Raw genomic sequence first — 21480 nt, forward strand, 5'->3', positions numbered from 1 at the left:
CTTTTTGCAGTTGTATTTCATTGTTGTGCTTTGTGCCTAGAATGTGTGTAACTGGTTTCTCGTATGACCGGGAAGAATCTTTCATTTCCCAGGGGTGAGCGTGTTTCTCCTCCAACTCCAAGGTTTGAATAATACCAATGTACCTGCGATAATTGGATTTTTGCTCTTTCTGTCCAAATTCAAATGTGGCATTATAGGCAGTGGAAGCCATGTTTTCATCATTCTTGTTGCGGGAGAATCTGACATGTTTTTCAGAGCATTTTCCTTCTTGCTCGCTTTTCTCATCCTATATCCTTGCCAGGTAGAGATTCTTCCATTTTAAAGAATCCCTACTGCAGAACTTCTCAGAAGGATGTTCTCGTTTGTGGGACGTTCATCATGAAACATCAACCTGCTACTCCACAGAGGCTTAACCCGCCTGCTGGGAATCCACAAGGAGCCAGAACTTTGTATTTGGTGCAGTGTTGGTGCCAGGCCCTTCTGAGGCCAATAGCCCTTGTATCCGACTAGTCAGGCTCTGACACCTTAAACAGGAAATCTCCATGCACTTGCACTTTTGCAATTGGAACACAAGCCAAAAGGGTCTGATTCCTATTTAACTTTTGCTGAAGAATATATATTACATTGGTCAAATGTCTGCCTTGTAGAATGACTTGTAGTGTGAATAAAATTCTTCTAGTTTTTCTCTCCACATTGATTTCTTCGTTTTACGTGGTGCTCTTACATGTAATCGTTTTTTAAAGCTTCTTAAATAAAATGTCATATTGACAGAGCTATATCCCATGCAAACAACAGAAATCATGTTGTAATATTTTCCATTTTCAGGGATCTGAAGCTGTATTTCACCTTAGGGTTCATCTTAGAATTCTTTTGAAGGGTGTGAAACCTCACACTTCTAAGCATGAGTGCCATCCTGTGATTATGCTCTTAGATAAAGTGGCTCTTTTTTGATCCATTATGCAATATACATGTCATCTGAGAAGTGTATGATCATTTTGTAACTTAATCTCTGCACTCTACATGTTTTCTTCTGGACAGTAACACTGCAGACTGCTCTGAACACCTTATTTTTTCCACTTTTCATAATTATACATCTACGTTTGCTGTCACTGAGTACTAATAATTTTCTAAAGTACTAGCAAATTGACTTTATTATAATTAACCTTTTTTTACGTTTTTGGTGGGGGCATTGGGGAATGTGCTGTAAGTATCACACAGGCCAAATGCTTTGCCATTTACCTGTTGTAATGTCACCAGATAGTTTCCTTTTCCCAGTCGTCTCATTTTGCAGTTGCTTATGTCTCAGAATATTCTTCATTCAAATTGCAGTTTAAAATCATCATTTACCTATATGCTGAGAAGACTGGAAAAGTAGCAGTTAATGGCATGCAGATCCTCCCTCTCTTTCACCTTTTGTCCTTGCTCACTTTTGTCTGATTTGTCCACTTTCCTTGCCTGTTTTATTTCTTTATATTTGCATGCATTTCTTCCTGTTGACTTCTTTTAATAAATTGTTTGAGGCATGGCAATTTGTATGTATTTGCACTTTTATAATGAACAGATTGGGTTTGTATTGGATCTGCTTGCTTTCCTTCCCACCTCAAAACTATGAGATGTTGGATGTACTGCTTTTAAAATCAAATTATCAGAAATTGTCATGGGTGAAATTTAGGTGGTGGTTTCATTAGGAAAAATATGTTTAAAGCCTTTCATACCTCTACAATCAAACTGCATAATCTTAATTACTTTAGACCACCTCGTGCTATTAAGTTGCTTCCAGATTTCTTCCAGTCACTTTACCATATTTTCACTAAAGCTGAAAACTGCATCAGCCATTAACGAAAGCAATGTGGTTGGATCAATTACTGTACACAGAACAGGGCAGGCGCGTGATTTTACGCCGCTCTAGGACAGCTGTGCTGTCATCCGTTCCCTTCCACTCTGGCAGCATTTGATAAAGAAACATTGTGCCCCATCTGGCGATGTTGTTGGCAGCCATGTTGTCTTGCTTTGCTTGCACACTGGTCCAAACGAAGAATTTATTTTCTCCAGCTAAACTGAATCTAAAGTTATTCAACTAGAATGGGAATTTCTTTTTTTAAAGTCACAATTGCAGTATTCTGAAAGGGTTTTTTCTCTGAGTGTACTCCTTTGTTATGAAAACAAAAATGCAACTGAGGAGTAAAATCAAATTCTGCCTATATGTCTGTTTTGGTCACTGTTTGAAACGCTTTTATGGAAATACCAGCAGCTAATAAGATTCTGTCCACTATATAATTAATAATAAGAACATAAAGCACCAAGACTTTCCTTTTTTATGCACTACTCTTATTGTGTATCTGGAACCAAAGGAGCTGGTGGTTATCATCAGCGAGTTTGCTCATCAGAGCATTCCAGCCTGTGAGCAGCAAAATCACACCTACAGGATGTGACCACATTATGACCACACGTTTCATCTTTGAATTTTGTTTACATTTCAAGTCCATATTTCTTGAATTTGGTATTTGTAATTATGTTCAGAATTCTCCCAGTTTTGCAATTACAGTTGATCTAAACATGGAGCTCTCTAGTGAGATCCGGACATGTGGCTGTCATATGGTAGCCATGCAGTTTGCTTACCTACTAATGGTGTGCGAATCAGCAGAATTTCCTACTAGAACAGTTGAAGAAATAGAAGAGGAGGCTGAAACAATAAGGGTTGTGCTTACTAATTTTGGTTTTGTCGTAATGGGGTTTAGTTGGGGTATAGGAGATACTAAAACAATCCTAACTTTACTCACTGCCATTTAGATAGATATTCAGTATTGATTTGGTTGGAAATTTAGATTTTCCTAGCCTTGGTGTCAGAAAGGCTAGATTTTATTTAAGACAAGTAGGCGAGTATTATGCTTTTCTTTTCATGCTTTATTTCAAATAGCAGCCAAGAACTACAAATCCCAGAATCCCTGGGTAAAAAACTACAAAACTGCGTCACAATGGGGCCAACCAATCACACAACGAGCCCCATAATAACTATCTTGACTGAGAGCACCAAGCCCTCTTTTCTTGTGAATATGAGTCAATGGAGTAATCAGAGAAAAACCATAATAAACCATAGAGAGTTAAAAATGCAGAAAGGAAATCTATGCAGAAAACCTTGAGGAAAGGATAATCCCCTGTAGATCTGGATGATTGATGAGAAGGTCCAGAACGAGGAGCTGATAGAAGATGGTCAGCCAGAAGCAGTGTTGCTGGTTGCGGTTGAGGCAACTGGAAAAAAAGAACAGGGAGGGTTAGATCAGGAGGGATAATACTCGTCTATAATAAAATCTAGCCTTTCTGACTCCAAGGCTAGGAAAGTCTCAATTTTATTACTAGACAGGAGGCTCGTATTATGCTTGTTCAAAGCAATGAAATAACTGTTTGCAAAGAATGATCAACAGGATTACAAAAGAAGGTCCTAAACGTACTAACGTTAGACCAATCTGCAGATCTAAGGATATCATGCAAACTAGCCCCAGACCAAAAGGCCCGAGAAGCCGTAGCTCCCCTTACGGAATGAGCACCATAAATATCGGTAGGGTCCCCAGCCAAAGCCATCAGCCACTTAACCCAACGAGCCAAAGTGGGAGATGAGACAGGTTTGTGGGGCTTCTGAAAGGAAATCAGCAAGTGAGATGAGTAAGGAACCCGGAGATCTGCAGTTCGTGAAACGTAAGTTTTCAAGCAATTTGCATCACACAGTTTGGGTTGAAAGGGAAAAAGGACAGAAGACAAATTAGTCTTGGTACGTCTAGATACATTGAAACACACACCCAAGGCAGAAAAATGAAAGGAGGAAACATCCAGAGCCTTTACATCTGAGACACGTTTTCTAGAAACAAGATAGAGGAGCATAGTGAGTTTAATAGACAAATATTTCAACGATCGATCAGGATTATCGGGCCAAGAAATAAGAAGACGAAGGACAGAGTTCACATCCCATATAGAATTATCTTTAGGGACTGGAGGTTTAGAAAAACGTACTCTTTTTAGAAGACGACAAACTAAAGGGTGTTCTCCAACTGGTCTACCGTCCACCCTGACGAGTTCTGAAGAGATCGCGGATCTATAGGTATTGACGGTACGATAAGCTTTGCTTTGAGAAGCTAGGAAATTTACAACTAAGGTAACGTCAGCTGAAACAGGATTGGAATACCTGTCCACACACCAGCTACACCATACTGACCAGGCTGAACAGTAGACCCTTGAAGTACCCGGAGCCCAGGATTGTTGGATGAATTGGACAGCCTGTTCCGAAATTCCTGGGGTTCTCCAGGAAGCCCCGAAATTCTCCAAGCTATGAGAAATAGGGAACCTTGTAATATGAGGTTGTGGGGAAGACCCTGGGGGATTCAAAAGATGATCTGGGAAAGGAGGGATCAGGACTGGAAGTTCTGACGAGAGTTCTAAGAGGGTCGGATACCAAGGTTGAGACTGCCATAATGGGGTGACTAGAACTAGAGAAGAACGTTGTCAGCAAACTTGTGCCAGGACCGAGCAATAAAGAGGAAGGGGGGAAAGGAGTACAGAAGGGACGGAGGCCACGCTTGGAGAAAAGCGTTGGAAGCCAAGGCTAAAGGATCTGGTCTCCAACTGAAGAAGTTGGGATGTTGGGAGTTGAGCCTTGAGGCAAAAAGGTCTATGGACATTGTACCGAAGATAGAAGAAAGTCGACTGAATTTGGAAGGGTGAAGCCGCCAATCGCTTGACTCCTGGGAGTGTCTTGAAAACCAATCGGCCACTACATTGAGATTGCCTGGGAGATATTCTGCCCTGACCGCAATATTTTTGTGAAGACAAAACTCCTAGAGACTCTTGGCCAAGAGAGCCAAAGGTTTGGATCTTGTACCGCCCAGGCGATTGATGTAAGTTACAGCAGATAAATTGTCCATTCTGAGAAGAATGGAGCATTTTACTCTGTCTTTTGTAAAGGACTGGATGGCAAAGGAACCTGCAAGCATCTCTAAACAGTTTATGTGCATTGACGACTCCTGAACGGACCATGGTCCCCCAGTCGAGTGTGGACCACATCTTGCACCCCAACCTGTCAGACTTGCATCTGACCCTAAGACAAGATCTGGGGCGGCAGAGAAAATTGTTCTCCCGTTCCAGGCGTCTAAATGACTCATCCACCATGTGAGTTCTTTCCTGGACTCTGCGTCTAGGACCACCTGATCTGAATATGACAGACCTTGTTGAAGATGACGGATCTTGAGCCCCTGGAGGGCTCTGTAATGAAGAGGGCCCGGGAAAATGGCCTGGATGGAAGAAGAAAGGAGGCCTACGAGACGAGCCAGTGCCCTGAGGGAAGAACAAGGGAGAGACAAGGCATGACAAATTTCTTTCTTTATTAAAGAGACTTTGTATTGAGGAAGCTGGAGAATCGACTCAGTAGTGTTGACGAGGAACCCCATAAACTCGAGAGCTTGTGAAGGAATTAGAGCTGACTTCTGGAGATTTATAAGGAAGCCCAGACGAGAAAGAAGGTCTTGACAAATTTTTAGTTGAGTTACAAGGTAAGACTTGTCCTGAAGAATGCGAGAAATGCAGTGAGAGGAACTGAGGCGCGGCTGTTAGAACGTTGTGACAGCCGGCCTGATAGCGCGAAAAAGCACAAATGAGGAGCGCGAGCGCATCTAGGCAACTAATAATGAGGAGTACAAGTAAAATAGATACCAATATAAGTATTACACAAATAAATGTTGGAAATACATAATCAAATAACAGAATCAAATAGAAAAAATATAATTGCAAACAGGGTACTTATCTTGACTGCGAGCAGCAAGAAAAGAGGGCTTGGTGCTCTCAGTGAAGATAGTTATTATGCGGCTCGTTGTGTGATTGGTTGGCACCATTGCGATGCAGTTTTGTAGTTTTTTCCCAGGGATTCTGGGATTTGTATTTCTTGGCTGCTATTTGAAATAAAGCATGAAAAGAAAAGCATAATACGAGCCTCCTGTCTTGTAATAAAATACTTTGTTTGCCATACCAATAGGTAAACCAATTTATAGTTCAGCGATCTTGAAGAGTCATTTTGAACAGTGATGTTTTTAGTGAGTTAATATATTGGCCCTAAGAGCACAGTTAATGCGATATTTAAGGAACGATGTGGTTTAAACTAACTGAAATAAGCCGTTGGTTCTACTTGAAGCCTAAAACCTGAAAATCAATGAAAATCAAATGAAAGTTTTTTTTGTATTGTTTGTTGTATAGTTTTGTTTCCAACTTCTTTGGCATGGAGACCATTTTCGAGCAGCAGTCCACTGAGCTCTTTTCTGGGTTCTGCATATGTTTGTGTCTCTTTGAAGGTCCCCCCTTGTGGCTTTTCACCCTGAGTACAAAGGTCGGCCAAGGATGCTTCCTGACTCTGTTTATTGTTACCTCAAAGCATCATGAACTACGCTAGTCAGTAACCTTTTTGATCAAAGTCCTTTTGCAGAATCTCAGTGTTGTACTTGACAGTTTGCTTAGTTTTCTGGTACAGTTAACTTTAACATGTTTTGTTACACTTTAAACATAGCCGAACTTCTCTCTGTTGCCTTTGCTAAAGCCTGTAGGCAGGATGTGGCTAGATTTGGCAAAGTAAAAAATCACTGAGCTTTGTATATTGTCTGAATTATACGCTGATAGTCGTGGGGAAGCAGATTTTCTCATTATTTTTAGAAGAATTTGCTTATGATTTTTAGAAGACTCCGACAAGCATCTTTGAGGCTTTCTTTTAATCAAGTGGTGTGTCTCTGGACGCGTTGCTTCAGAATTCTCACTTAGCAATATACAGTAGGTCCTCAGAACAACAGCCAGCCTGGTTCTGGCTTTACACGTTCTGTAATTTGGGTATGTTTTTAGTTGTTTATTAACCGGGAAAGAATCTGGGATTTATTTGTAAACACCAAGGGATTGTGTCAAAGTTCAATACTGTGCAAGCAGAAATGCCACCTTCATATTATTCAGTACTAATACAAAATGTTTCTGCTATTGAGCAGGAATAATTTATGCAAGCACAGTACAACCCATTCTTTACATTATCTGTCTTTTTATCTTGTATTGCTTTGTTTTCTATTTGTTGTGTTGGTTTCGTTTGCTCTGCAATTTTATTCTAGTTTGTAATCATACACCTGAACTTTAAGGCTCGATTCATTCTCTTCTACATTGTTTTCCACACACTAAATTGCATGATCAATTTGTACTTGCATTTGAACGGATAGGATTACATATGAAAACAAGCAGTTTTTAATTTGTGTCTATATGGTCACATGGTAATTTACAATAATTGGGTAGCCGAACATCATGATTAGAACTGTTAAGATATCTAGAAAATGTAGTGAGTGTAACGAATGAAGCTAGTTTGCTGAATGTTGTCACTTTTTTTTTTTTTTTTAATCTGGTTGCCTGTACAAGCCCCTTTTTTTCGAATGAACTTCTTAGGTCTTGTAAAGACCCCACGAGTGTCCATTACTATAACCAGATTTTGAAACCCTGCCATTTAATTGATGGAGCAGCCACTAAATTGGACACTATTTGACCTCATTTCTTGGCACCACTGAACAGGAGTCATGCAATTAAGTCTTTTGTTTACTGGCAATACAGCTGTAGGAAGTTGTGGTTTAGTTTTCATAGCCTCGGGCATCGCTGTGCGAGGGCACACATCAGCAATCTTGGGCGGAGTACTATGTACTGCTGCAGCCAATTTCTTTAAGTATCAATTGGATTGCTTGCCCACGTTGATATCTGCATATGTGTTTAGTTTGCTTCCCACTTCACATGCAAGCATTTTCAGGGTAGAGGGTGCTAAAATCCAAAACCAATACCTTCCTGTTCTTGAGAATGTAAATTGTCCCTGAGTTCTTAAGGTTGTTATTTGAATACCATATATTTTTCTCATTTCCGTATTCAAGGTTTTCTTTCAGCTGCCACATGAAATGTTACTAGACCTTGTCCAAAGTATATTTAAACGTCTGGTTGCCAGTTAGATTTCGTGAATTTAAAGAATATTTTGGAATGATTATTTTAATAATCTTTGAGGGCATTAACTGTCAATAACTCTCTGTGTATTGTTTATGACTGATTTCTATGGATTTGCCCTGATGTTACTGAGTTTTAAATAGAAACTGTGAAAAAAATTATAACAAGGGTGAAGTAGGATTTCAACACAGGTACGGTCTATTTTCAGCAGGGTAGTAGGAGGACCCATAGTGTGGAAGAGAGATTAGGATTGTTTCACAGTGTTCTTTTGGGATTTTATACCTCTTGTGACCTCATTCACTGGCTAATTAATTAAGACAACCCCCCTAGTTTAAACTGCATAGAACTCCACCTATTTTGTTGTGTCTTCCCCCAAAAACTTTTCACATGTGTATGTTTTCAAGATCTGGTAAGATATTGAGTCTGCAATATAGCACAGCGACAGTGCGCCTGTTACAGAGATCTGTAGGCACCCTGTAGGTCGCAAGTTTGAATCTTGGCAGTACTGGCTCAGCCTGCCTTACTTCTGAGGTTGCTAATAGAAGTGATATTGAGTTAGGCAGCAAATCTCCTGTTAGACAACAAACCACATAGTACTCAAATGGCATTTATTGAAACCAAGGGCCAGATGTAGCAAAGGGTTTTACCCATTCTGTGTCTATGGGAAAATGTGTTCCTATATATGGCCCCAAGTTCGATTTGGCTATTAGTGTTTGCCCATGTGCTCTCACACACATTCTCCCTTTGTTTCTGTCCTGAGTGTTTGCAACCCCAAGTGTCTGCATAATGTGCTGGTCTTTGATGCTTATGTTACATAGAGCCCTAGGACTTTACCTACTGTACCTAAAATAAATACATCAAAAAAGACAAAAAAATATATATATATATATATATATATATATACATATATATATATATATATATATATTAGTGTAGTGGAAAACAATGTTGTAAATGTCATTGACCTTAACTTATGGTGTATGTATTATTTCTAAAGAATGTATTTTCTTTACCCAAACTCATATGTTTTCCTAATTTTCTCTTGCTTGACTTACATGCTATCATGGTGGAAATTATTTTGAAATGTGAAAAACTGCACGCACTGCTAAATAAATACATTGAATTATTTAAGATGCCATAATGAATCCCCTGTGGGCGAGCCCAAGAAATCTCAGTTACTGCAAATTTAGTGGAGGTTCTGTCCAAAATTCTGTAGCCTTTAGAGACCGTGATACATTTATAATATAGTTCAATTGGTGAAATACCGGCTGCAGAGGTGTGTACATACCATGTCTATCCCCTATGCAAAATCCTGGCAGTGTCTAGTTACCCCTTTGAGGTTAACGACAATATGTAACATTGGTTTAGTAATAATACAAGTTAAGCACAATGGGATAGTTCATATTAAGCACTATGGTATAAACGAAGTGTCTACAAGGCTCAAAAGAGTCATGCAAAAAATCACAAAATGTGTTTTGCTTCGAACCAGAAACCAGTGCACTCACTTCAAACTAGATGAGGCTTAGTCTCTAGATATGAAGCCAAAAAAGCACCTGTCCTTTTCTTTTTCAGCTATAAAGGTCTGGTGGTTTTATCTTGTAGGGAGCAAGGGGTGACACTTCTGTAGTCCAGAAAAGACATGATTATTCCTCTCACAGAAGAAGACCAAAGGTCTAGGCCTTGGCAAGGGTTTAAGAATTTTCGAAAGGTTGTGGTGGAAGAGACATGTTTTGGCTAAGGGCTCTGTGGAACATCTACAGTCCCTTATGGTGCCAAGGTTTTTCACTGATTCATCGAGTTGGCAGGGGAACATCCATCAATACCAGTAAAAAGTAATGGAGTGCCCAAGGCAAGCCACAATTCCCAAACCTGATGCTGTGCTGCAGTTTTTGAACTTACACCAACCAATTAATCTTGATCCAGCACTGAACCTGTACATCTCTCTGCTACCTCCTTCCATTTGCATTGTCTGCTGGGCTTTCTGGCATATATTTTAAAGTCCAGGCTATATTGAATAACAGCCTGTGCAATGGGTAGATTTAACCATCTACGTGGAGGTATGTCAATGATTCTTATGGTAACCTGGAGCTTATCTGAGCCTATTCAGGAAGAAATTATGGAATATCAGTTTACCGTACTCGGCTACCTGGCAATGACCTTATCCAGGCTAATACCTCACCCTTGAGCCTAGTAATTGCAGAAGGAATTGATGATCGAATCTGCCTCTGGCCTAAGTGATCATCTTTGTCAAGCTTCCAGCAGCTTCTTTTGTTGCATTCACTGCTGCAAATAGCAGCACACCTGCCCAAATCCAGGGTGACACTGTAAAGCTGATTCTATTTGTGAAGATAGTTCTGAAGCTTCTGTGTGACTCTCCTGCGAGTGGCCATAGCCGAGAAAGAGATTACAAATTGCCCTAGACGTAGCGAGGTAGGAGCAATCAAGGTTGTTGTTTTTTTTGTTTTTTTTAAATCTTAGCATATTTTTGTGTTAGCATTTTAATGATGTTTTTGAGTACTCTGAAAAGATATTGGAAAAGAGGATCGCACACTTGACGTGTTCATGTTAGGGACTTTGGCTTTGTGTTCATAAAGAATGGTACTTCGGATAAGAATCAGACAAAAATTGGACCAAGATGTCTTTTTGTGCAGTTTGAGGTTGGTGCCCTCTCTCTCCTGCATGAAATGGCATGTTGAAGAGATAACCTTTTTAAAAGTAAGGGATGGGCATTTTTTTTCCACACTAAGGTTTTGCTTGCAGAATTGGGAAGGAGCATCATATTTTCCCAAAGCTCACATGTACAGCTTATGCCCTCTACACGGACATGCAGTGTTTACAGAAAATAATTTCCACCAAGCATTAGCTTTCCCTTGCATTCCTTATTTTTTCTATTCAAATCCCTGCCTTTGTGGTTGGCTGCCTCCTGGAGGCTGCCTGTGGGGATGTTACCAACACCACCCCATGCGCGACAAAAGGCTGTGCGCAGAGTGGGGTTGGCACTCCATCCACTATATTGGTATGTCTGTCTTCCTTCCCCATTGCCTTGCCCATGACCTTAGATTTATTTTTCCTCTTTTTTTCTTGTTCTTTGCTGTCCTTTACCTTTTGGTTCTTTTCTCTGTCACCTGGTTCCTCGTTCCCTGCATGCCACTAACGAGTTGATTAGTTATTAATTGATTTGTGAATTCAGGCTGAATTGCATCATCATCAGCAGATGGCGGATCCAGACCTGCTGGAGGAGTCGTCCACGCTGTTGGAGCCAAGCGAGATCGGAAGAGGAGCCCCGTTGCGTCTTGGGTAACTATTGCTCAGCTTAATCTGATGGTGCATATGGACTTTACACACTGGGTTTTTATAGCTCCAGCTCCTTATCAAGAGGTTTCTGAGACAAAGTATCCTTAATCTTTAAGTTTAAATAAAGGGAATACATTTGTATTCTATATCCAGGTAGATGGAGTAGGAAATGTTTATAGTTGTTTACCATAAACTTAGTTCATTTCAGCCTGATCCTTTTATAGGTGCAGAAATACCATCTTATAAAGTGAAGGACAAAAATAGTCCCAATCCATTTACACGGTTCTCTGTACCAATCAGTTTAATGTATTTTATTTATTCATGACCTCCACTGAAGATCTATAATTACTACATTCGAATAAATTGAATGCACGTGACATAGTGCCCACATGTGACGTGACAGTGCTACTTTTAAACTTTTCTGTGCATTTCTGCAGCTTTGTGGCAGGGGTCATCAGCCGGGAACGGATCCCCACCTTTGAGCGGATGCTGTGGCGAGTGTGTCGTGGAAACGTGTTCCTGCGTCAAGCAGAAATTGAGTACCCCTTGGAGGACCCTGTCACGGTAAGTTGTAAAGCGGTGTCTGAAAATACAGACTTAAGCTGTGCTTTGGAAGCCTGTACTTACAGAGTACACTGCTATCTTGATTAATGAACTCAGTACTTTCAGAAGCATGTCTTGCATTAATCCTAGAGCAATTTTCAGCACAAATAGTTACTTCAGCGACCTTTTTCTTCAGATCGCTATAAAAACATTTACCACTTTACCTTTTTCCCAGTGGTATGCGGCCTTATGGGGCAGTTTTGCTACTGCTAATGAATAATGTTGCTGTGCTGTGTGCTATTGTAGATCCTTAAGTAAAAATGTAATATTTGGAGAGTATTTTCAGAAGTTCCTTATGGGAGGGAGCTCAGACCCCTCTATAGAGGGTCTTACTCACTCTCCCTGTTTGGTGCAACATGGATTTGGTGTTATAAAAGTGTCAGTGCTGCTTTTGGTTTGTAGCCTGGTCTTATTCGGAGTGGCTGCAGTCCCTGGCACCCGAGTGCCAAGCTTTATCTAAGCCATGTATCCAAACCGTATCCATGGGAACCATGCATTATAGGATACATCTTTCTCGATTTGTGATGGATGCTACTTTTCAAAACTTGAATATTCTTATAGGCTGGAGTGTTTTTTCCAAACATGGTCGCTGTGACATAGCAGGCAGTGGGACTGTGTCTCCATATGACGTACTCTGCCAAATTCCCACCCATACCCAAGTCTAATTTTCCCACTAGGCAAGTACCTGTATTTGCTGAAGTTCATTTAGCGAGCATCTGTTTCCTGACTCTCTAACTGCACAGCTTCCTGCCTCTTTCTCAGCATCTTTCTCTTTGGAATGAACTTTTTCTCTGCAGCATCCTCCAGTATCATCTTCTGCAACAACGTCATGTCTTTGCCCCTCACCTACTTCCTATTATTTTGTCTACCCTTCCTTCATGTCTCTTCTGTCCCTCATTCCTGTCTCCTCTCACCCATCATTCCTACCTCTTACTCTGCCCCTTATTCCGTTCTCTTCTTCTGCAATGTCTCCCTCTCTCTCTTTCTGTGCCCCATTGTGGTGTCCCTTCTGCGTATCTAGCTGTCTCTTCCTCTGTTCATCTTCCTGTCTCTTCCTCGGACGCATCTTATTGACTCTTCCTCTGCACCATCTCCCTGTCTCTTCCTCTGCACCATCTCCCTGTCTCTTCCTCTGCACCATCTCCCTGTCTCTTCCTCTGCACCATCTCCCTGTCTCTTCCGCTGCATCATCTCCCTGTCTCTCCCGCTGCATCATCTCCCTGTCTCTCCCGCTGCATCATCTCCCTGTCTCTCCCGCTGCATCATCTCCCTGTCTCTCCCTCTGCATCATCTCCATGTCTCTTCCTCTGCATCATCTCCGTGCCTCTTCCTTTGCAGCCTGCCTCTTCCTCTGCTCCATCTTTTCCTCTGCAGCGTCTCCCTGTCTCTTTCTCTGCAGCATCTCCCTGTCTCTTTGCACCATCTGTCTCTTCCTCGGCATCTTATGTCTTTTCGTCTACACCTTTCCTCTGTTTACTCTCCTGTACCTCCGCCCTTTTCCTCTGCTCCTCCTTTCTTCTCTTCTTTTGTGGTGCCAGCCGATTGCTTCCCTTACACATCTGGCCTCCTTCCTCTCTCTTTTCCTGCACTTCCTGCCATTCTCTGATCATGCACCACTTGCATTTTTTTCACCACACCCTGCCAATCTCTCCCCCGTTCAGTGTTTCTAGTCTCTCCCATGTCTTTTTTCCACTCATCTGCACCACTTTATATTTGTCTCCTCTTTTTTTAGGTTTCATGTGTATTCTAATGCTGCCATTGTTGGCAAAAGTTTTGTATGTATCCTGTTTCACTTTTGGGGTTTTGGGTCAGCCTACTTCCCCCATTGGGTCATTTTGCTCTACAACTTTCAGTCATTGGCTTGAGACTCAACAATCGCATCTTGACCCAACCCACTGGAGTATTTCAGTCTCCCTCTTCTTTTGGCTGTTTGGATGTGCCCTTCCACAGCCATTGTAGTGATGTGGAACTATTTTACAGTAAGCAAGCAGCCGGTAAGACGAAGCAGTGAGTGCAGACAAGAGCATCTGCAAATGGGTGTTATTGAATAGCGAGCAATATTTTTTTCCTGTAACATCCGTTTTTTTTTTTTTAAAGATGTTCTTGGCTGTACTTGCTCTCTTGTACACAAACAGGAATTGGCAAAACCAGTAGCGCAGTACAAATGTCAAACTTTTTGGACTTGACAATGTTTATTTTATTTTGGTGGTTCATTTGCTTCCCTTACAGTTCCTTAGTTCTAGGTATTTGTATTCCAGCTAGGGTTGTATCATGTGGACCACCAAACTTTGCCTTTTATGGCAACAGGCGTCGTTGACAGACTACCTTTGATTGTAAAATGTAATTCTTCTAGATTTTCTCTTTAAAACTCAAACAGGAGCCCAGTATTTTGAAAACAGATTTAAAATTCTCAACTAAGAAGGGGCTTGAACACGGCCTTTTCACATCTTCTTGCCTCAGCCTTATCTCCCTTCAAGACATGCTCCTGTCATTACTGAATCAAGGCTTCCAGTCAATGCTGAAATGTGAAACGTTTGCTCCAGGAACCCACACATTGTGTGAGGCAGGTTTGGTGCGGAGTTGTAAGGGAGTGACATCATAAGGAGCTGAAACAGTGACGGCAGCCTATGGGTCCGAGGCATACCCGTTAATTGTACTAACTCTGCCCCTAAATAAATTGGTAAGGAAAACGTGTTTATATAACGGCCTCAGTTAATTTATTACAAGCAAACTTAATTTTAGGATAGCTAATAGGGGCAAGGAACCTACTGCCGAAATCAGACTGTATCCAGCAAGTATCAGCTTCTAACGCTCGCTGGTACGGTAGCTCAAGTGTATAATGCACATAATGAAGAGATGTGCGTTATTCATGGTCACAGGTGTGCATCACAAAATAGCTTAGAGGGTTAATGTGCCTACTCCGGAGCATTGTGTGCTTCTTCAGACTTATGCATGTTATGGCAGCTCAGTGGGTTAGTGTGGTTGTTCACAGATTTTGTGTAACAGCCAGGTGACAAGTTACAAAGTGATAAAGAAACTTAAGGAGTTTTGTGCCTTCTGCTAACAACTGCATATTATCTGCAAGGTAACTTAAGGGTTCATAATTCTGAGACTGGCAAAGTATGTTCTCTTGCAAAGTGGTGCTGTCGATCAACCAGCTGAACAGACACATTTGGTGATCTGTAAATTACAGTTGTGAAGCAAGTGTTCACATTAGCCCATAAATAGTATAAGAGTGACGCCTCTTATTTACTGCGCTTAGACATGTGACAAATGTGCTATACATCAAACAGTCTTTCAGATCTCATTGTCTTTTGGCTATGCATGATTTGAGATGGTTTGTCTTTGTTGCCCCTGATGGCTTCTCCGCTTGCATGAAGTGTGAGATTCCAGCTGTGCTCTCACGTTGAGCTCTTACACCTGCTGCCAGTCCGAGGATACACTAGGCAAAGAGAATTGTGATTGTTGAAGATCTGAGGCTTTTGAAATCGAGTAATGGATGAGAGGGAAACATTGGCCCCATCTGGGAATGCCAAACTACCACCTTTTACAGGATGTTGGGCATTTACAGTCAGGTCGTGTCGCGGTTCTCAATGGTCTTACCCTCGCAGCGGAGAGGTGTAGGGGAACGGTCCTTGTTCCGACGGGTTCTGCTCTGGCCGAGGTAGGGGCGACCCCTTCCGGTAGCCACGGTGCTGTTTGGTATGAGCGAACCACTACAGTCCGTGCCCTCCAGAAGGAGTCCCAGAGGAAAAACCCCAGTAGGGTAAAAAACCTCCACGGGAACTCCCTGAAACGAAATGGAGGACACCAGGGTATTAGGACCGCAGTTCAGGAAGGCAGGAAAACAAGGCAAATCAGGAACAGACAGGATTTGCAGAAGGATATCAAATAGGAGCGTGACTATCACCAAGGAGTGATGCAACGCAATGAACAGGCAGTTGAAATCCCCTTATATTCCCCTAGACAGGAAGTAAAAAACAGGAAGTAGAAATGCCACCATCTTGAATTGGGGAAAAGAAAACAATAGTGAATCAGAAACATGCGTCTGACAATGCATGCTGGGCAGAGAGGAAGAGGTCAGCATGCTGGGAAGAAAAAGGGGAAGTATAAAGTGCTCCTTGTGTAATGGTTCGGGTTTGTTCCCAGGATATCGGTAAGTGAACATGCAGTAAATAAATGGTTAAGCGCATAAAGCGCTGTACGTTGCCAAGTAGCGTCTGCCTTTATGGCAGAGCTTAAAATAAGGTAGGCGGCGAGTGCCGCAACCCGTAAACCGGCTCCTAGGAGCCTCCACGGCTCCTGCCTGAGCCGCGGTATCCCCCGCGACCCAGGCATCAGCCGCGGTGTCCCCTGTGGACCGAGCGCCGGTCGCGGCGCTCTCTGTGACCCGGGTGTCGGCCGCGGAGATATTGAGGTGCCGCGCCGCGGCACACTGAGCCCGCGGCCTCGGTGAGCGCCGCGGCGAGAGCCGCGGCGTAACAGTATGCCCCCCTCCCCGAGGCCCCGGGTTTGTGAGGGAAAAGCCGAAAAAAGCGGCGGATCAAAAGAGGAGCATGAACTGAGGAGGCATCCTCCCAGGAACATTCACTCATAGGGTAGCCCTTCCAATGAATAAGATACTGGAGGTGCCCATGGAAAAACCGAGAGTCACAGATCTCTTGAACTTCGTACTCAGGCACGTTATCAACCAACAGAGGAGGGGGACAGGGCAACTGCCTATGAAAAAGATCAGGACGGTAAGGTTTCAGTTGCGAGACATGGAATACAGGGTGGATCTTCCACGTCCGAGGTAGGAGAAGACGCATAGATACTGGGTTGATTTTCTTGAGAATGAGAAAGGGACCATAAAAGCGGGGTTTGAATTTGTTTTGGGTGAGTCGGAGAGGTAGGAATCTAGAGGAGAGCCAGACTTTATCATGGACCTGATATAGAGGAGCTGCACAGCGTCTCCTATCTGCCATCTTCTTCATACGGGACTTGGTGGACACAAGGTTGGAATGGATAATTCGCTGTATACCCCGTAGCCGTCGAACGAAAGAGGAGATGGCGGGAAGATTGGAGATGTCCCTCAGGGGAGTTGGGAAGGCCCTGGGATGGAAACCATAAGAGCCATAGAAAGGAGAGTGTTTAGAGGCACTGTGTAGAGAGTTATTATAGGAGAATTCTGCAAGCGGTAAGTAGGGAGCCCAATTACTTTGTGTAGCGTTACAGAAGCTACGTAAGTACTGTTCGAGACCCTGATTGAGTCGTTCCGTTTGTCCATTTGTTTGAGGGTGGAACCCGGATGATAAGGCTACCTGGATCCCCAAGATCTTGCAGAATTGATTCCAGAAACGGGAGATATATTGAGGACCCCTGTCCGATATAATAACTTGGGGTAGCCCATGTAGTCTGAATATTTCTTGAGTAAAGACCTGACTTAATTCCTTTGCCGTAGGTAACTTTCTCAAGGCTGTGAAGTGGGCCATCTTGGTGAAGGAGTCCACAGTTACCATTATGACGTGGTTTCCCATTGAGGAAGGTAAAGCGCACATAAAATCGGTGGATATGGTATGCCATGGGCCTGGGGGAACAGGTAATGGGCGGAGTAACCCCACAGGTCTGGTTCGGGGTGTCTTGGCTTGAGCACATGCGTAAAGCTTCGATTTGCACTGTTTTAGTGGGTAAAAACAGGGCCTTATCATGATAATAGTAGTCACGATCTATGCAACTGTGGACGTAACCTTTTTAGTTCTGTTTCGTGTAGACGGGCATATTCAGACTTGACTTGATCTAAAAAGGTCTGTGTTACCCCTATGATTTTATTGTTGTCAAATAAGTTTTGAACCGCAGAATCACCGCACCCAGGATAACGTCGGGACAGGGCATCCGCCAGAATGTTCTGAGAACCAGGGATGTAGGTGATATAGAAATCATATTGGCTGAAGAAGAAGGCCCATCGAGCCTGCCGGCTGTTTTGGCACTGGAAATTTCTTAAACACTGTAGATTTCTGTGATCGGTCCGGGCTTCGAAGGGCTCCTTGGATCCCATCAAAAAGTGTCTCCATTCGGTGTACGCGACCTTTAAGGCGAGTAATTCACGTTCTAGCACGGAATAGTTTCGCTCGGAATCAGATAGTATGTGTGACAGATAAAATACAGGGTGTTCTAGGTCATCATCGTCTTGTTTTTGTAACAAGGCAGCCCCAATGGCTCTTTCTGAGGCGTCTGTGACAACAATGAATTGTTTGCTGGTGTCTGGGTGTCGAAGAATAGGGGCTTGAATAAAGGCTTTCTTTAAGTCCTGAAAAGCTGACTCAGCGCCTGGTGTCCAACAAAAACCTTTCTTTAGGTGTTCTTTTTTGAGGGTTTGGGTAATGAAGCTGGTTCTCTGGGCAAAGTCTGCTATGAACTGTCGGTAGAAGTTGGCTAGTCCCAGAAAACATTGAGTCTCCTTAATGGAAGAAGGAGATGGCCAATCCAATATTGCCTGTACTTTGTCTGAGTCCATGGCAACTCCGGTTCGGTCTATACAGTATCCCAAATATTTTACTTCTATCTGATCAAATTCACATTTTTCAGGCTTACAGAACAAATGATGTTGTCGGAGTCTCTCTAAGACTTGGCGGACGTGCTTGGAATGTTCCTCTGGATGGACCGAATAAATTAGGATATCGTCAAGATACACTACCACTGTTTGTTGCAAAAGATCAGAAAAGATAGAATCCATGAATCTTTGAAAGATGGACGGGGCATTAGTGAGTCCGAAGGGCATTACTCTATATTCGAAGTGACCAAAAGGTGTTCTAAAGGCGGTCTTCCATTCATCACCTTCTCTGATTCTTAGTAGATGATAGGCTCCTCGGAGATCCAGCTTAGTGAATCTCTTGGCTCCTCTGACTGCTTCTAAGATGTCTTTGATGAGGGGTAACGGATACCGGTCTTTGATAGTGATCCTGTTTAACCCTCTGAAATCGATACAGGGACGCAGATCTTTGGTTTTCTTTGGTACAAAGAAAAGAGGAGCCCCGGCGGGTGAAGAGGAGGGGGTTATTAACCCACTTTGTAGATTCTCATCTAGGTACTCCTTCAAAATTTGTTTCTCTGGTTCGGTGAGGGAGTACATCCGCCCAAAAGGAACTACAGTGTCTGGCTCTAAAGAAATGGCACAGTCGTATTCTCTGTGGGGTGGCAATTCAGGTCTTTCTGGCTTCTGGAATACATCGATATAGTCCTGATACTGTCTGGGAACTCCCTGTAGGACATTAATGGATCCTCCCACCTGAGAAGGTGTTGTTGAGAGATTTTTTGGGGACCAATAATCCCCGGCCGGATAGCAGTGGTGTTGACAAAAATGGGAGGATAACGAAATGGTTTTTGTTTCCCAGTTGATGTAAGGATTGTGCCGGGTAAGCCATGGAATTCCCAGGATCATGACATGGTGTGGTGACGAGATTAAGTCAAACGAGAGAATCTCCTGATGTTTACCGAACTGTAAACAGAAGGTAGGGGTGGTGTATTGTACAGGCCCAGAGGCCAAGAGCGATCCATCAACGGTATGTACCTGTTCTGGTATTTCTTTGGGTATTTGTGCTATCTGTCGTTCTTTGGCCCAGGTTTCATCTAAATAAAGGCCACTGGCTCCGCAGTCCAATAAAGCCAAAGTTCTTGCTTCACGTCCATCAGTTAAATGGAGGGTAACTGGTAAGAGAAAAAGAGCAGTTCCTCTCTCCCTGGAAGAGCAAATAGAAGGTATATCACGATATCCCGTCCTCGCCCTTCTTACCGGGGACGGGAGTTGGCGTTTCCCAAGGGCTTGGTTGGACGAATGGGGCAGGCGCGAATTAGGTGACCAGCTGCACCACAATATAGGCAAAGCCCCTTCCTTCGTCGATGTTCCCTTTCACTGGCGGATAACGGTCCGCGAGCTGTGTCAATCTGCATGGGCTCTTCCTCGGTATTCCCTTTGGATTCAGGGTGGACTTCCTCGGAACGATGGGCGAAGGGACGAGATGGTACTGAGTGAGAAGGCAACCGACTCTTCTTTTTCTCCATTCTTCGTTCACTCAACTGATACTCTATCGTTAGTGCCTGGTCCATCAACCCTTTGAGGTTTTCTATCCTGGCAGAATGTACTAGTTCATCTTTGATGTCCTCTCTTAGACCTCTACGGAAGAGTGTCACCAAGGTACGTTCCACCCAGGTTGTTTCTGCAGCTAATTGTCTGAAATGGGTGATGTATTGTAATACATCTTGACTCCCTTGTTGGACTTCGCAAAGAGCCTCTTCTGCTGACGCCTCGAGTCCAGGGCGTTCGAACATCTGTTTAAAAGTAGTGATAAAGGTGGAATAATTAAATAGACAGGGATCGTTTCTGGTTACTAGAGGTGTGGCCCAGGCCAAGGCTGGTCCTGATAAGGCGCTAATCAAATACCCCACCTTGGTCTTATCTTGTACAAATTGCGAGGGACGAAAGGCAAAGTACACCGGTAAGGCATCCAGGAATTCTTTTAATGTGGTGGGATCCCCGGAAAATCGAGGTGTAGAGGCGGCTACTGCAGGGACATCTGTGGTCCGGGAGGCAAAGGCTTGCCGATAAACAGTATTCTCAGTACGTAGTTGCTGGAGTTCTTGAGCCTGTTGTTGTATCGTCGCCAGTAGGTCCTGGTTAGCAGGTTCTGTGCTTGCCACTGGGTTATCCATAGTTCCGGACTGCAACTGGAATTGTGGGCGTTGCAATCTGTCGCGGTTCTCAATGGTCTTACCCTCGCAGCGGAGAGGTGTAGGGGAACGGTCCTTGTTCCGACGGGTTCTGCTCTGGCCGAGGTAGGGGCGACCCCTTCCGGTAGCCACGGTGCTGTTTGGTATGAGCGAACCACTACAGTCCGTGCCCTCCAGAAAGAGTCCCAGAGGAAAAACCCCAGTAGGGTAAAAAACCTCCACGGGAACTCCCTGAAACGAAAAGGAGGACACCAGGGTATTAGGACCGCAGTTCAGGAAGGCAGGAAAACAAGGCAAATCAGGAACAGACAGGATTCGCAGAAGGATATCAAATAGGAGCGTGACTATCACCAAGGAGTGATGCAACGCAATGAACAGGCAGTTGAAATCCCCTTATATACCCCTAGACAGGAAGTAAAAAATAGGAAGTAGAAATGCCACCATCTTGAATTGGGGAAAAGAAAACAATAGTGAATCAGAAACATGCGTCTGACAATGCATGCTGGGCAGAGAGGAAGAGGTCAGCATGCTGGGAAGAAAAAGGGGAAGTATAAAGTGCTCCTTGTGTAATGGTTCGGGTTTGTTCCCAGGATATCGGTAAGTGAACATGCAGTAAATAAATGGTTAAGCGCATAAAGCGCTGTACGTTGCCAAGTAGCGTCTGCCTTTATGGCAGAGCTTAAAATAAGGTAGGCGGCGAGTGCCGCAACCCGTAAACCGGCTCCTAGGAGCCTCCACGGCTCCTGCCTGAGCCGCGGTATCCCCCGCGACCCAGGCATCAGCCGCGGTGTCCCCTGTGGACCGAGCGCCGGTCGCGGCGCTCTCCGTGACCCGGGTGTCGGCCGCGGAGATATTGAGGTGCCGCGCCGCGGCACCCTGAGCCCGCGGCCTCGGTGA

At 43.5% G+C, this 21480-nt stretch overlaps 1 protein-coding gene across 4 annotated transcripts in view; it reads left to right on the forward strand.

Moving 5' to 3' along the window:
• The window catches only part of ATP6V0A1 (ATPase H+ transporting V0 subunit a1), a 221698-nt gene that overhangs the window by 36401 nt on the left and 163817 nt on the right, over positions 1 to 21480 (forward strand). For 2 of the 4 annotated variants that reach the window (XM_069237704.1, XM_069237705.1), the window contains exons 6-7: positions 11174 to 11280; positions 11715 to 11841. In XM_069237704.1, coding sequence (XP_069093805.1) covers positions 11174 to 11280; positions 11715 to 11841 — 234 coding nt within the window. The remainder of the gene's footprint in view (positions 1 to 11173; positions 11281 to 11714; positions 11842 to 21480) is intronic. The other 2 variants (XM_069237706.1, XM_069237707.1) reach the window with 1 other exon arrangement.

Source organism: Pleurodeles waltl, chromosome 6 (genome assembly GCF_031143425.1).
Source record: "Pleurodeles waltl isolate 20211129_DDA chromosome 6, aPleWal1.hap1.20221129, whole genome shotgun sequence".
Taxonomy (NCBI): Eukaryota; Metazoa; Chordata; class Amphibia; order Caudata; family Salamandridae; genus Pleurodeles; species Pleurodeles waltl.